The following is a 17,129-nucleotide window of genomic DNA, read 5'->3' as shown; positions in this document are numbered from 1 at the left end:
ATAAAATAAACTTTCGTATGGTAAATTTTTGATAGAATAATTACGTATTGATGGAAAAAATATTTTGACGAGATATGTTCGTAATTTGTTCAACATTTGACATGTTAGCTTTATAAGAAACTATATGTAGAGGTTAGATCTCCATTATCAAACTCTAACATTATGAATGTTGTGTCACGTGTTAATTAAGACGTCCAAATCACTGGTTAATAAATATGTATATGTATGTGTGTGCGTGTGAGGGGGGAGGGGTAAACAACTCTTTAGGGATCAACGTCCAGTATTTGATTCAATAATTTTAAAATTCAGTTTTAGTAATCAGTAAATAAATTAGATATCAAATAACAAACTTTCAAAAATTCGATCAAATAAGATAAATTAAACTTCAATATGGTAACTGCCAATTGATTTGTTAATTTATTTATTTATTTTTGCTCACCCATAATCATAATATATAAATGAGACATGAATTTGGAAGACTTACAAAAGCTTTAATTATAATGGTGGATTAAGTGTTATCTGCATTAATATTTTAAGGTATTAAAAAAGATTTTTTGGGGTGGGTATATTTTTTGGACATACCACTTCATATAGCATATATATGTAAAAATTATTTTTAATAATTGATGGTGGCGAAACTGACCTTTAAAAAGCTCTATATTTATGCTTAGTAAATATGAAAATTAATAGTTGGTACGATTAAACTTAAAAAAAAATTCTCTTATAATGTCGTCTTATAATTAGGGTAACATAAATCTCAGCTCGTATACGAAATAGTTTGCATAAACTTGACAAAATGATATTCTGAAGATATTGAAATAAAAATAAAATTAATATACTGATATAAATGAAAATTTTTCTATAGATTCAAGAGATGAAATACTTTGTGATATTACCATGATTTTATGATAAATAAGAACAAATTTAACATACTGATATAAATGAATTTTTTTCTGTAAAGTGTAAATGCAAGAGATGAAGTATTCTATAATCTGATTATGATAAATCTAAAATCTCATTTTTTTTTCACATAAAACAATAGTATAATATATGTAATAGGAGCCTAATTAAATTATGTTCTAAAATAGACATCTTAATTATATCTTTGCTTTATATCATTGGAAGAATGATTTTAAAAAAATCAAAGCACTATAGGTTTCATATTGGCATGCAAATAATTACTTGATAGGTGAACAATAATTAAGTCAAATATAGAATATGTTTATGAAGAGACCTAAAAGAATTATATTAAGTTATAATTAAGAAAAATTATTTCAATTTACAAATCGATTAAGCCTTCATAAGTTATACTAGTATTAAAGAAAATGAATCGATTAAACTTTTACATGTTATACATCAATTAAGCCTTCACATGCTATTCATTATTGTACCACTTAATTTTAAGTTCATGAATTCATGTGTTATTTTTAATTTATATCTAAAATATTTTTTTAGTATTCATGCTTTATGCAAAACGTGAAATAGTTGTATCAAACTTCATTTAAATTGAAATTTATAAAAGAATGAATACATTTTTGTTCTGACCCAAAACTATGAATACGTTTTTGTTCTGACCCAAAACAATATATATTAATCTCACTATAATCGGATCATTAATATTTTTAAATTATGAGTAATCCAAAAATCACCTTCTCATTTATGAATGATAAAATAAGTAGAGTCATTGACTAGATATTTTAAACAACTGTATTTATTTTGAATATTCGTCAACATTAGTTTTCTTTAATTTAATTAAGAAGCGTTGCATTTAGTTTTTTTCCTGCAAGTACATTTGAAAAAAAAATAGGTTTTTGGACATTTTTAGATTTTTTATTAAAGATTATTTGTTTTAAGTTAAAAATGATATCTAAAGAGTGAATTTATGTTTGGCATGAATATAAATTAAAATTATTTTTAAGTTTTTGAGAGTGTATTGGAGTGAAGGCTGTGAAAATGTGTGGTCAAACGGACATTTTATTTTATTTTTTCATCCTTTCTCTTCCTAATAGGAAATAATATAATGTTAGTAAAAAAAATCAAGATTTAATAAATAAACAACGCTTCAAACTTGTTAATAAATTTCATTTAACCATTCGAACTACTGTTTTTTACAATCGTGTTCTTATTAGATAGCTTCGATCCAAACTTAAATTTTTATTGCGTGTTCTCAATTATTCACAACGTAGATAAATTAAAAACATTCACCTCCTTTCATTATACAAATTAGTCATAATAAGCCATAAATTTTAGGCATGTTTCACGATTTGTATAATTAAACAAAATGATATTTTTTTAATTGATAAACTTATCTATGTAATACACATATGCAAAAATATTTTTTAACATTTAAATTAAAATATTTAATATATATAATTTATCATATATTCGGGAAGTCAATTGAAACAACCAGTAATTCAAGTGTTTAAATGAAATTTGCTTATAAATTTAAAGGACTATTTAGCCAAATATCAAGGGTAAAATTGGACCTAAAAAAGCCTTTGTCCAAATTCGAAACTCATCAAATCATCATAATTATTGACGCAATTATATGTGTCAGCATCATTATCCACCGTTGATCTGCTCTTTCATCCGACGGTGTACAACCCAATCCGCATCATTTTCTCTCATTGGTTGATTATAACTCCTTGAGACTATAAAAATACCATAACCAAACTACTTTAGAACTCACATACAGTAGAGTAGAAATCATTTTGCTACTTCACTTCTCTCTTTCAATATCAAAACCATTACTTTCCAATTTTTTCGTACCAAAAATATAATGGCTACCAAAGGAAAAGCACCAGCTTCTGATAATGCTGCTTCTGGAAAGAAGTCAGTATCTCATAGCACAAAAGCTGGGCTTCAATTTTCCGTTGGTCGTATAGCCCGTTTCCTTAGAAACTGAAAGTATGCTCAACGTATCGACATTGAAGCTCTAGTTTTTCTTGCTGCTGTTCTTGAGTATCTTGCTACTGAGGTAAATAAATTTCACCAACTTTTGTTTGGTATCTCAAGTTTTATGTTTACTGGGGTTTGTGATTAATGCTTTTACATTTGTAGGTGCTTGAAATAGCTGGAAACGTGGCGAGGGATAACAAAGGGTCGAGGATTGTGCCAAGGCACATACAATTAACTGTAAGGCATGATGAGGAATTGAACACATTGTTTGGCGACGTGACAATTTGTTCTAGCGGTGTTTTATCAAAAAGTCATAAGGATCTGCTTCGTAACAGGATGTTTGGTAGCTCTTCAAAGGCGCCCGTTGTTGCTGCTACTGATGACGAGTAGAGTGATGATCTTGTCAGACTATTTGCTTTATTTCGTCTAGAGAAAAAAAAAAAATTAGGTCATAAAATTATATAGTTCTTATATTGATAAAAAATTTTATTATTGAAAATTTAGCCAACTTTCATATAAAAACTTTGATTGTTGTTCTTGCGTCCTTTTAAGCATAAAACTTAATTTGAAATTATTTGCACCATTATTTAATGATTTTGCTCTTGATTTTTTGATTTCTCGAATGTCTCATTATGATTGTGTTTATGCTTTCTCTAAGCACCAACAACTTTTTTGGTGTGATTGAGGTTAGATAAATGTAGAACTTTTTTTGGATAATACATAATTAAATGTTTTACTTTTAATAACTGGTGGTAGTCAAACTTGCATTAAAGTTTGTATATCTCAATCGATATAAGTAAAAGTTTTTCTATAAATGCAAGAGATGAAAATAATTTATGTAATAAGCGGAATATGATCATGCTTCATGATAAACAAATTATAAAATGTCTTTTTTTAATATAAAAATAATACACTACTATATATATAATAGAAACCTAACTAATTATTTGTCTTCTATAATAGGCATCTCAATTATATCTTTGCTCTATATTATTGGAAGAGTGATTAAAAAAAATCGAAACACAATTATTAGATCCATATTGGTATGAAAAATAATTGCTTGATAGATGAACAATAATCAAGTCAGATATAAAATATGTTTGAAAAGTGACCTTAAGAATTTATATCAATTACAATTAACATCAAAATTATTTTTAGATTGCGCATAGATTAATTCTTCACATGTTATACTAACATAGAATGAAATTTATGCTTTTATTATATTTTCAATGTGGTTAATCATCATTATATATATTACTTAATTTTAAGTTCACGAGTTTATTTTTAATTTATTATCGCGAGAATATTCTTTTAATACCCATACTTGACATAAAACGTGAATGTTTGTAACGTACATTAGTATTAATTGAGGTTTATTAAAGTATGACTACTTTTTTGTCCTGATCCAAACCCATATGGATTAATCTCAATATGATTCATTAGTAATTTTTAAAGAGAAAAGTTTAATGCATGAATCCGTTACACATTTATGAATGATAAATAAAATAAGTATAGCTGTTGACTAAGATAATTAACTCGACATATAGTCAAACATGATTTTTCTTTATTTTGATTAACAAGTGTTACATTGAATTTTCTTTTCCGAAAGTACATCTTGGAAAAAAAAAAGAAAAACTTTCTTATTTAGTTCTCATTTTTTCGTGGGTATTTGGACATAAAAATTGTGGCATTTGAAGATTGAAGTATTTATTTTCAAAAGATTAAAAAAATGATATTTGAGGATTGGGGTTGATTTTAAATATATATATATATATATAAATATAAATTATTTTAAACTTTTGTAGATCCGATGTGAAAACTATGAAAATATGGTCAAAGATGCTTTGAATTTTGTTTTATCACCCTCTCCCCTCCAAGTAGAATAACATAAGGTTAGAAAAGAAATCAAGGCTTAATACATCTACAATCCCTCAAATCTACTAATAAATTTTATTTAGATACTTGAACTACAATTATTTTTAATTGAACACCTAAACACATGATATAGTATTTCTTTTAGAGACTTTCAATTCAAATTTTGAAGTTTTTTAGTGCGTGTTTTCAATTATTCATTATGTATATAAATAAGTTAACCTCTTTAATATGTCACCTCTTTTTATTTTATGAATTAGTTTTAATAAGCCGCAAAATGATCTTAGGTAAGTTCCAATTGAGAATGATATGTACGATTATAGGAGCTAATATATTTTAAGTGGTTAACTTATCTACGTAATGAATATGACATTATGTTCAAAAATAACATTTGAAATTTGAACTAAAATTATCTAATACAATAACAACATACTCAATGTATGTATTTTCACAAAGTGAGGTCTGAGGAGGATAAAGTGTATGCAGTCCGCGACTTAAGACAAAATACAATCTACAAAAATTATTTTATCATATTTTTAGGTGTTCAATAGATCTAAACAATGATTCGAGTGCTTAAATAAATTTGTTGATAGATTTAAAGGGATACTAGGCCAAATATGAAGGTAAAATTGCCCGCAAAAAGCTTTTTGTCCTAATCTAAAACTCATCATAATTGTGAAGCGTTAAATGTGTAACAATAAAAGCATCTTTTATCATGTGTGAACATCTTATCCACTGTTGATCTACTCTTTCAGCCAATGCTGTACAACCTCGGTAGAATATATAAACACCATAAAAAACTATTTCAGAACTCACATGTAAGCTACTTCACTTCTCCTTTGTATAAAAGCATAAGAAAAATATCTGGTAAAAAACACTCACTAATTGTTTCAGGTTCTGCTCTTTCTGGAAAAAAGTCTTAGTCTCGTAGCAGCAAAGCTGGTCTTCAATTCTCGTTTGGTGGTATTGCTTGTTTCCTCAAAGTGGGGAAGTACGCCCAACATATCGGTACTGATGCTCATGTTTACCTTGCTGTTATTCTTGAGTACTTTGCTGATGAGCTAAAATAAATTTCACTAACTTTCTTCTAATTTTTTTTATATCTCAAGTTTATAGGTTTTCGAGTTTGTGACTATTGAATTTTACATTTGCAGGTGCTTGAACTAGCTGGAAATGCAGTGAGAGATAACAAGAAGACATGATGCATAAGTGTAGTATGACCAATTGCCACTGACGTTGACCTTGAGCTGGGCTGTTGACTGGATTTTTGGGTGAGCTTTCAAAGTCCAAAGCTGATCCTTCTCTTTCTACTATTGTTATGGAACTTGCAACAAGAAAATAGTTAAAAGAAATTCAAACCACCGGGATGAAGATACCAGCATTATTCATGCTTGCGCAGTTGATGGAGCAAGTCTTCAGGTGGATCCTCAGGTAGAATCTCAAGATGATAGTTTAGCATTGATGGAGATACCTATTGCTATGCAGATAGATGAATCACAATTGATTAGGATGGAATCTCCTAACAAAATCTTGCATGAGATTGTATTTCATAACTTTGAAGAAAACAATGGAGAAATTGCATTTGAAGAATAGATGGCTAAAGGTATCACAGAATTAGAAATGTCAGATGATTTACTGGAGAATATCTTAACTGAAGCAGACCTATCACCAAGGATACTGAAATCTGCAAGAAAGGGAAAGAAACAAGGTAATGGATAGAACAATCAACCAATCATAGTTCAGCCAAAGAGACTTAAATCAACCCCCAAAAGATATCAATGGAGGCTTTTATATGGAATATAAGATCAGTGAAATCTCAATAAGCTTTTCAAAGGGTGCAAATGCTTCACAAGCTCCATAATTTTTCATTCATTGGATTAATGGAACCATTTCAGAATTCTAGACACATCAATAAATATAGGAGAAGATTGAAGATGCCAAGTGCTATAACTGATTGTAACGGCAAGATTTGGTGTTTTACAAACAATGATGTAGATACAACAATTATTAAAGACACGGACAAATAACTAACTATGCAGTTAAAGCATCATAGTCACACAAACAACTTATATGTTACCTTGGTGTATTCTTAATGTACTTCTGATCAAAGATTGATCCTTTGGGAGGATTTATATCAATTGGCAGCAGAAATGGATAATTTGTGGTTGATTTCAATGTGGTGCTTAATTCTTAAGAAAAGATTAGTGGTTTACCAGTTAATAAAGCTGATTGTGAAGATTTTGGGAGTTGCATATCATCTCAGAAGTACAATTTAACGGAATTTCATTCACCTGGTGGAATGGGAGGGCTGGTAATGATTGTATTTTTGAAAGATTAGATAGAATTTTAATCAATCAACAAATGCAAGATTGGTTTAATCATACTGAGGTTGAAAATCTACCCAAAACTGGGTATGATCATGCCCTAATGTTGCTGAAGTGTGAAGCTAGGGTGGCCAGTTATAGGAAACCTTTTAGGTTTCTCAAATTCTAGACAGAGAACGATTCCTTTAAGAAGATCATTAGACAGGATTGGACTCCAAGTGCCTCTTAGAATCATTTTCTAGATTTCAAGGAGAATATCAAGAAAGTTAAATTAGCACGGACAAAATAGAGTAGAGTTACTTATTGTGACATCTTCAAGCAACTGATCATTAGAGAGGACATTGTGAAGATTAAAGAAAAGTTGTTTGATGAGGTTCCCACAGCTGAAAAAAGAGAAGTACTACAAAGAGTTTAAGCTGAATATAGAAGATATCTACACTTTGAAGAGATATTCTGGCAACAAAAGTCAAGATATGATTGGTTTGAGAATAGTGATAGAAATACTAAGTTCTTCCACAGTATTGTGAAAGGGAGGAGAAAAAGACTGCATTTGCAAATGATCCAGAACAATGAGTGAAATTGGTTAGAGGATGAACGAGACATAGCAGCGGAAGCAGTTAATGTTTATCAGAATTAGTTTTACCAAGAAAGAGATGTCACATCTTTCCTATTTCTCAGACATATTTAGAAATTCATCTGGGATGAAGATAACGCAGTGCTTTGTAGATAACCTGATTTAAATGAAGTTAAAAGGGCTATTTTTGAATTAAATGAGGACAATGCTAGTGGTCCAGATGGTCTAACAGGAAAGATTCTATCAAAGTTGCTGGGAGATTTTAGGGAATGATATTCTCAGGATGGTACATGATTTCTGTAGGGGTAATACATTTCTTTAGGTACAAGCTTTTATAGATTTGAGACCTATTAGTTTGAGAAATTTCATTAAAAAGATAATCTCCAGGGTTGTTCATGACAGGATAGAAATCCTTCTTCCCAGATTGATTTCTTGCAATCAATCAGGCTTTGTGAGGGTAGAAGCATCATTGAGAATATTTTATTGGCTCAAGAGATTGTCACTGATATTAGGAAGAGGGTTAAACCTTCTAATGTTGTCATAAAGTTGGATATGGCTAAAGCTTATGACAGAGTATCTTATTTTATTTTTTTATGAAAGTTCTAAGGAAAATAGGTTTTTCAGAAGTATTTGTTGATATTATTTGGAGGCTAATTTCAAATAACTGGTATTCTATCTTGGTTAATGGTCAATCTCATGGTTTCTTTAATTCTACTAGGGGAGTGAAGCAAGGGGATCAAAACAGAGGTGGTTTCTTGTCATTTCAAAACAGAGGTGGTTTCTTGTCATTCTTTGACAAAAATTAGAGTGTTTATGAATGAAGCAGGTTGGGACTATGAGGAAATACAAAATCACATACCTACCCACATTGTGGACCATGTTAGAAATCATAGATCATGTCGGGCAATCTGAGATGGGGGATAAACCTTGGTGGACTAAGACAAGTTCTGGAAAATTTTTAGTAAAGAGTGTATGGGAAATCTTGAGAAAAAAGGATGAAGTTTTAGATTTTTTAAAGAAGATTTGGGTGAAAGGACTTCTTTTTAAAATTTCATTCTTTGGGTGGAGAGTATGGACTAACAGGGTCCTGTTTCAGTAATTTTGGCTAACTGGAACCCTAATATCTCTCAATTTTGTTTTTATTGTTCAGTACCAGTCAGAGAGACCATGGAACATCTTTTTCTAAATGGTGAAATAGCTATCAATGTTTGGAATTATGTGTCAAATGCATCTGGTATCATTGGTCCTCGGATTCAAGTAAAACAGACCATAAAAAAGCGGTGGGATGCACATGGAAATGCTAGACAAAAGGTGATCTTTCAAGCTATTCCTAATATTATTTTATGGTTTATATGGAAGAAGAGAAACACTGTATTACATGGAGGAGTGTATTCTATAGGTAATGTGTTGCAGGATATTAACACTACTTTTCAGAAGTTTATCAAACTGAAGTTTCAATATACTGAGATTCCTAGAACTTGGCCTTATATGGTAGCTCTGCTTGATGGTTATAGGCCAAGTTTTCAATTCAAATTTGTGAAATGGTTACCACCACTAGTTGGTTGGTGGAAATGTAACACAGATGGGGCCTCAAGAGGTAATCCAGGTGCTAGCTCTGCAGCTTTTTGTGTAAGAAATAGTGATGGTGATTTAGTGAGTGTAAAGGGTTTAAAGATTGTTGATTCAACTAATCTAGTGGCTGAGGCTGTGGCTGTTAGAGAAGGTTTACAGTATTTCTAGGAAAATAATTTCCTTAACATCATCGTTGAATTTGATTCTTTGGCTTTGGTGCACATTATTAATGGAATTTGAGAAGTCCCGTGGAGTCTGACAATGGAGGTCAAGTCCATTAAAAGGCTAATCGAGGCTATGTCAGTAAGAGTACAACACTCCTTGAGGGAGGGAAATACTCTTGCTGACTATTTTGCTAACTTGGTTTTTAATTTTGCAGGTACAGTTGAATACAGGAATTTCCAGGAAGTTCCAATTAAAGGAAAAAGGATTATCAATCTTGATAAGCTAAGTTTACCAAACTTGAGAATCAGACACTCTATTACAAATTTCACAGCTTAAACAGTCATACTTTCTGGTGGACTTTTATGATATGAATACTAATGTTGAGTTTAAAAGATCTGCTTATTAATGTACTTTATGAAGTTTGAAGTATTTTTGGTTGGTTACTATACCATGCACCTAGTGAGAGCTTTGAGGTGTTACATATGGTATGAAACCAAGACTCACAAGTTAATAGTAGGAGATTTTTTAACATTTCGTTTAGTATTTATACACTTATGTCACAGATCTTACTAATTCACTCTAGTTTTGACGCTCTTCACTTAAAATGGTGGTATTAACCTATGTGGGTTCAATCCATTAAGGAAAAGAGTATAAATACTAGGGTGTTGGTACAGATTTGCAGAGTTTTAGTCATACCTCTAATTTCCACTTGAAGATTTCAGCTTGGTACTTTGACTAGCATGGGCAGATGAATCCTAATAGCTTGAAGCAGCTTAATCCAACCTCAAAATTTTTAAAATTAGATATTTTTTTTAAGGATTTAAATGTCAGTGGTCGTATCAATCTTCATTAGGGATTCAACCCGTTGAAATTTAGATATGAGAAAAGGAATCAAATTTACCATAACCACAATACCTGAAAGCTGTGTTCCATAGTCAATGGTGGTGACGTGATTGAACAGGTTTGATGAACAGCTCCGATTAATTGGATTGATCAATTTGGAACGCATAGGTGAAGAAGAAACTCTTTGTAGCTTCTGGAATCCTTTTTCGTAGCTCCGATTCGTCTTCCCCATTAGTTTTGAGATTAGATGTAGTTCTTGTCAATGGAGTTTTCTCTGAAATTTTCATTTCTGTTGAGTTTATCTGCAGACATTTTACTTTCCTAATTAATCAATTAATTAGATACACTTAATTTTTTTTTTTTTGCATTGTTTGGTTTCCTTTTTGGACTCTGGCACGTTGGGCCAATAGTGTACATTTTTATTTGATTAATAAAGTGGCTCATTGGGTCTTTAATTGAAAAAAAAAACTAAAAATTATACAAATACACAACTTATATTTTCAATATTACAAAAAATTCCACTCCCTAAACATATTACAAAAATCTCAACATATACACAGAATGCTATGTATATGTCGGCTATGTTATGTATATTAATAGGGAGAGAGAGTAAAGTAAATAAAAAAATGAGAGAGGATGTAATTACTCCCAAAAGGGTTGGTATTTATGTTATTTATAAAAAAAAAAAAAAAAAAAAACTTACAAAGTCTTGAGGAATCCATTTTGACTTATGTATGTGATTATGGGGTAATCAACCGGAATATCAGGGTGATGATGATGGCTGGAGATAGAAATAGCTTGTGATACTAATGAAAAGATTCAAATATGCCATTGAACTATTAGAAATGGATCATTTATGTCATCCGTTAAAAGTTTGGTTTATTCATGCCATTACTTTTTAACGGTGGATTTTCAAAAACAACTTTACAATGTGACCTTTTCTTAGAGGTCCATGTCATTAATTAAAATAAGGGGAAAGGATCAAATATGCCATTGAACTATCAGAAATGTCTCATTTATGCCATCAGTTAAAAGTTTGACTCATTCATGCCATCGCTGTTGTAAAATCAACTCATCCATGCCATTATTTTTTAACTGTGAATTTTTAAAAACATATTTGTCACATGACCTTTTATTAGAGGTGCATGTCATTAATTAAATTAAATCAATATTAATTTCAAAATATCATAGACCCTTAAAAAAAAACCTATCCATTCAACATAACCTGACTCATACCCATTAACGTATTTTTTTTCTACAACAACAACTATTTTTCTGATATAAAAATAGTGATTAATGTATATCCTTTGGTTGTTTCTTGTTGATTCTAAATCATTATAAATGTTACGCTTAACAGAAACCCAAAAGTTCTATCCTACAATAACGGATTAGCTGTAATTCCAGTGACTCTGATATATACTTTGAAATTACAAGAAAAGAAGCCAATCAATGATTAGGACAATCAAGAAAAAGAAGGCGGCGTACCAATAGAACTTCTCCATTCTCCCATCATGAATTAGGAGAGCATACATTGTTGAAAAATCATTTCCAAATAATGTCTTAAAAGAAATATGTTATCCCAATTATCCCACCATTTGTATGGGATAACTTATCGTATCACTATGATAAAAATGATGGGATAAATAATTCCAATACTAACTAATTTCAGATATTTAAAATTAATAATGATTTATTTTAATTAATGACGTGGACCTCAAAGAAAAGGTCATGTGACAAAATTGTTTTTGAAAATCCACCCTTAAAAAGTAATGGTATGGGTGAGTTGGTTTTGTAATGGTGATGACATGAATGAGCCAAACTTTTAACTAATGGCATAAATTGTTGGGTTCGAAATCGAGAGGGGGTCATGCAGAAGCTTATAGTTTGCAAATCATAGAGACGATAAATCAGACGACAAAGAAAACAATACTCCCTCTGTCCCAAATTATGTGTTGCCATTTCTTTTTGGTCTGTCCCAAAAAGAATGTCGTCTTTCCTTATTTGGTAAGTTTTTAAAAATACAATTATAATTTTACCCTTAGTGGTCCCACTTGACTTTAAATACTATTACTTCTTTTTTTATTTGTTTTTTCAATTAAAAGTGGTTCCATTTGATTTTAAATACTATTACTCCTTTTTTTAAGAAGGATAATTTTGTAACTTTAACAAAGTCAATACTTATTTCTTAAATATCGTGTCCGGTCAAATAGCGACACATAATTTGGGATGGAGGGAGTAATAAAAAGCATAAAATTATTATATGTTTTGGCCAATTGGCCTACATATTATAAAACCTAATATTTAAAAAAACACAAAAACTAATGAGAGAGAAAATCCCCCTAACCAAAACTCTTAAATGATTACATTGTGAATGCTATTCTATTATGACTTGAGAAGAGAGATGTTCTATTTATAGAAGTACAAAAACCCTTTTTCTAAAAAAGAATAAACCTAATATAAATCTAATAGGGAAGAGATCTTTTCCTACTAGGAAACCTTTTCTACTAATAAATCCTTTCTGAAGTAAAACACAATTATGGTATAATCCAAGTAAGGTAAGAAATTCAAGACAAATCCTAACATAAATGAGTCATTTCTAATAGTTAAATAATATATTTGAGTCTTTTTCCTTATTTTAATTAATGACGTAGACCTCTAATAAAAGGTCACGTGGCAAAGCTGTTTTTGAAAACCCACCGTTAAAAAATAATGGCATGGATGAGCTGATTTTATAACGACGACGGCATGAACGAGCCAAACTTTTAACGGAAGGCATAAATGAGTCATTTCTGATAGTTCAATGCAATATTTGAGCCTTTTCCCAATTTTCAAACTCTTTGCAGAATAAATTTTACAACAGCATTAGGATTTTCTGACAAAGTTCTTCAACTCATTAGCAGGTTGATTTTGTGAGTGGATCTGATGTATGGGCTATTCTTGTTAACCTGTTTGATATATCTTTTCTTCCATTTACAGAATAGAAGATGGAGTATTGTTTATGACAACTAGTTAGCATATCAATTTGAAAACGAAGAGCACGATGCAGTTTATTAGAATGTGAGAATTGGATCTTCTGATCCATTTATTCTGGTATGCAATCTATGGTTGGTATATAGTATATGTATAGTATGTTACAAAACCTTTAAAATAGATAATAAGATCATTATGCTATTGTTTGCCTGTATTTTCAGTTCGACTGCAGTTTTCAGTTCATCTGAAATTTGTGTAATGTTGGATAACAGATCATGAAAAGTTATTTTGATCTGAATTCTGAAAAATTTTCACTTTCCTCTTTAGTTTGATATCTTCTCATTAACTTAATTACAGAATCAAAGATGCTAATTCTTCTGATGAAGGTGAAAAAAAACCCAGATAGATATGCAACGTATTTTGAAATGTACAAGCAGATTGTACTAGCTATCGTATTGATGAAACTCGAAAGCCCTAGAAATAATGAGCAACACCATCTAGTGACAGATGTCGCATATAATTTATGAGTCTAATTGAACGCGATATTTGAAAAATCTTCATACATGAATAAATGAAGATTTGAAGATGAATTTTGTCTAATGTGCTATGTACTTTGTCTCTGGTATAGATGAAATGATCATCATATCTGAAGTATAAAATGTTGAATTGAATCAAACCAATTTCTACTGAAAATATAAGTAGTTTGTTGTGCACTTGTCAGTTCAAGATTAATGGGATCCGAAAACACGCACGGACTATATATTTTTCTTCAACAACTTAATAATATGTTCGATAACAAACATTTATCACAGTGTTTAGTCTATATTAGAATGTATGCTATGCTTGAGGACATTCCTATGTGTTGTAGTTTTACATATAAGCCAAGTTTCACCAGCCATAAATCATGACAGATCAGTACATGCCTTGCTCAGAAGGTCATTTAATGTCTGGTCAACAAAATAATCTAGTGTAAACATTATACATAGAGTTATGGACAGTAATCTGCTGTGAGATTTAGTACAATTAATGTTTTAGTGAAATGAATCAACTATAAATATAGCAAGAGAAATAACCATCTCCGCATTCTCATAAAAATTCTTCTTTCTTTCTTTATCAGCTCCAACATTTTCACAAAGCATTACCAAGCTAACTTCAGTAGAAAATTAAGAATCTAAAATTGAATCAGTTTTCACCCATCTCCACTCCTCTACATGAAGAATCGATCATCCCTGAACCTGCAAAAGTAATAGGAAAAGGAAAGCTCCCAGCATCTGAAGTGTATCAACTGAAGCGTGTGTTTGCAAAAATTGAAGAAAAAGGAAAGCATCCCGTGTCTGAATCATATGAATTGAAGCCAATTAATGTGCCTACATTTTTTAATCTTGAAAGAGGAGGAACATTTGAATGATTATAATCATGACTTAGCAATCTTGAAGGCTATCTATGATTACTACTTCAATCATGGGGTAATTCCATATCCTCCTTATTCAAATAAATTCATTGACTACATCGAGGATTTGGTTCCCAACTTGAAATTTTGTGGCCAGGCATTGGCGAATAAGATTGTTATGTTAGAGCACCATTTCTTAAATGTTATGAAAACGGCTCCACGTGTAGGATATTGCCCTAAAATAATCCACCCTATTTGTCGCAAAATTTTCAAGTTGTCTATGAGTTTATGGGGTTAATTTCGGAGACTATTATCCAGTTTGCAAAGAGCAAGATGAAACTGGAGTTGTTGATGCATTCTTGATTTTCAAGGTCAATGTCTTCATTGTAGAATTTTTAATTATTTCTTGGTGCATTAGTTTAAAGTTCTCAATTTCTTTCATTAAACTGAATCTAGTTGTTGTGTTAATTATTAATTTGGATATTGGTTTGCTTGAAATTTTCAGTTCAGCGCAAAATTTGATTTGATATAAAATATTTTCTTTTTTTAAGTTCGATATCTTGTCTTCAACTTATAGAATCAGAGATGTTAATTGTTCCTCTCTTCTTTCTAGGAAGGAAAAAAATAACGATGAAATGACAATTAAATATAGAACAAAATCTGTAGTTACTAAAAATCAACTGGATGAAACTTGAAAGCTTAGAAATAAAGAGCAACACCACTCCTCTACGTTAATAGAAAGTTAGCAAAATCATTTGAACGTCATCATTTGTCCAAATGGGGGAATCAATAGCTATGATTAAGTCTGGAAAGGATGCATCGTACATACTGTTGGGGAACAATGGTAAAAATAACAATAACAATATTAATTAACTGTAACACAATAATATAATAATAATAATAATAATAATAGTAACAATATAATAACGTAATAGTGTATAATAATAATAATAATAATAATAATACTTCAATAGTAATATTATAATTAATATCTATATCTATAATATATTAAAAGTGTGAAGGGCCTTAAAATTGTTGTTTGAACTTTTTGCCCTTTATTAAAAGACTCTGCTTTAGATAAAATCGTCTTTTTATATTTTTTTTATTATTTGAGTAATATTAAATATTGGCTATATTACCAAGAAAAAAAAACCTCTCCTCGTGAAAATAGGATTCCTTTTCCACCATCTAAAAAAACTAACCATATATAGAAACCGAAAAAAAAATTCCTTCCCCAACGTAAAACCGAAAAAGTAGTAATAAAAAAACCAACGTGAAACTAATCCTCCCCCAAGGTGAAACCAAGAAAATAGTAATAAAAAAAATTACTTCCAACATGAAATTAAAAATAATATAATAATAAATAATTAGTAACTAAAAAATCCCCCAACCCTACGTGAAACTCCACCCCCCCTCCCCCCCCCCCCCAAAATAATAAAAAAACTCTATTCTTTCCGAACATGGTTTTAGCATAATTTTTTTTATGCAAAATATGGTTAAAAAAACTCAAAAATCACAAATAATAATTCCTATCCCACGTAAAATAGGCTTTAACATACCTTTTACCAACTTCTATAAAAGTCATGCTAATTTCTTCGTCAACTCGCTTCAGTTTATTTGTCATAAAATTTTTCGCTTTTTTCATATGTTGATTGTTGCTTGCTTATTAATAATTTAAACACAATATTAATTGACATACCGACAATTTTTCTTATATTTTTAATTTATTTAATTTGTGTTATTAGTTGAATTTATGTTCTTAATTGATTTAATTTGTATTCTTTGTTGGATCTATTAATAAGTAATGCTCTTCATCGATTAAATTCACGAAAACAACTCGCATATTCAGGTACATTATTTACTCAACTCATTAATTTTTTTCAACTAATCAATTTTTTTCCTTCTACATCATGTGTTGCTTTTATAATTCATTTTCTTTAGGCTACTATTGCAATGGACCCAAGGAAAAGAGGTGCTGCATGACCTACATAAAAGTGATATTCATTAATTACTTGAAACTTTTGGTGGTAAAAGATATATGTGCTTGCACTATAATAGATGCTTATGTTTACATTACTATATTTACGTGTTAAGGATTTTTGAAAATTGATTTGAAATTTTTGTACATTATGACAAATCTCCACAATAGACAAAATTATTTAAGGGGGAGAGTGAAAATATTAAAGTATATTTTTTCTTGAATCATAAATTTTTAGTTAAATTTCTAGAATAGTCTAGTGTAGTATTTAGGATAATCAACTTGAAGAAATATCTAGATATTCTAGGTAATTCTAGGAAGAAAAAACTAGAAAAGGATAGTGTAGTCTAGAAATATCTAGATATTTAGGAAAGACCCAGATATTAGAGGGTGCTAGATATTTGAGGGAGATACTTGTGGAAGAGCATAGAACACTCTATATTTGTAGTATCTAGAATCATCCCAACACAAGTATAAATTGGGATGACATTAGGTATTTGTAACCAATCCAAAACAAAGTCAATTCAAGTAGTATTCTCCATG

At 30.3% G+C, this 17,129-nt stretch overlaps 1 protein-coding gene across 1 annotated transcript; it reads left to right on the top strand.

Moving 5' to 3' along the window:
• The first annotated feature begins 2,779 nt into the window (after positions 1 to 2,779).
• LOC107877333 (histone H2A-beta, sperm) lies at positions 2,780 to 3,288 on the top strand. The gene is made up of 3 exons (XM_047394138.1): positions 2,780 to 2,836; positions 2,909 to 2,977; positions 3,061 to 3,288. The coding sequence occupies exons 1-3, from the start codon at positions 2,780 to 2,782 to the stop codon at positions 3,286 to 3,288; spliced, it is 354 nt and encodes a 117-aa protein (XP_047250094.1).
• Positions 3,289 to 17,129: the final 13,841 nt, after the last annotated feature.

The sequence above is a fragment of the Capsicum annuum genome, chromosome 7 (assembly GCF_002878395.1).
Source record: "Capsicum annuum cultivar UCD-10X-F1 chromosome 7, UCD10Xv1.1, whole genome shotgun sequence".
Classification (NCBI taxonomy): Eukaryota; Viridiplantae; Streptophyta; class Magnoliopsida; order Solanales; family Solanaceae; genus Capsicum; species Capsicum annuum.
Note: the sequence above shows the minus strand (reverse complement) of the source record. Positions and strands in the feature narration are given on the sequence as shown.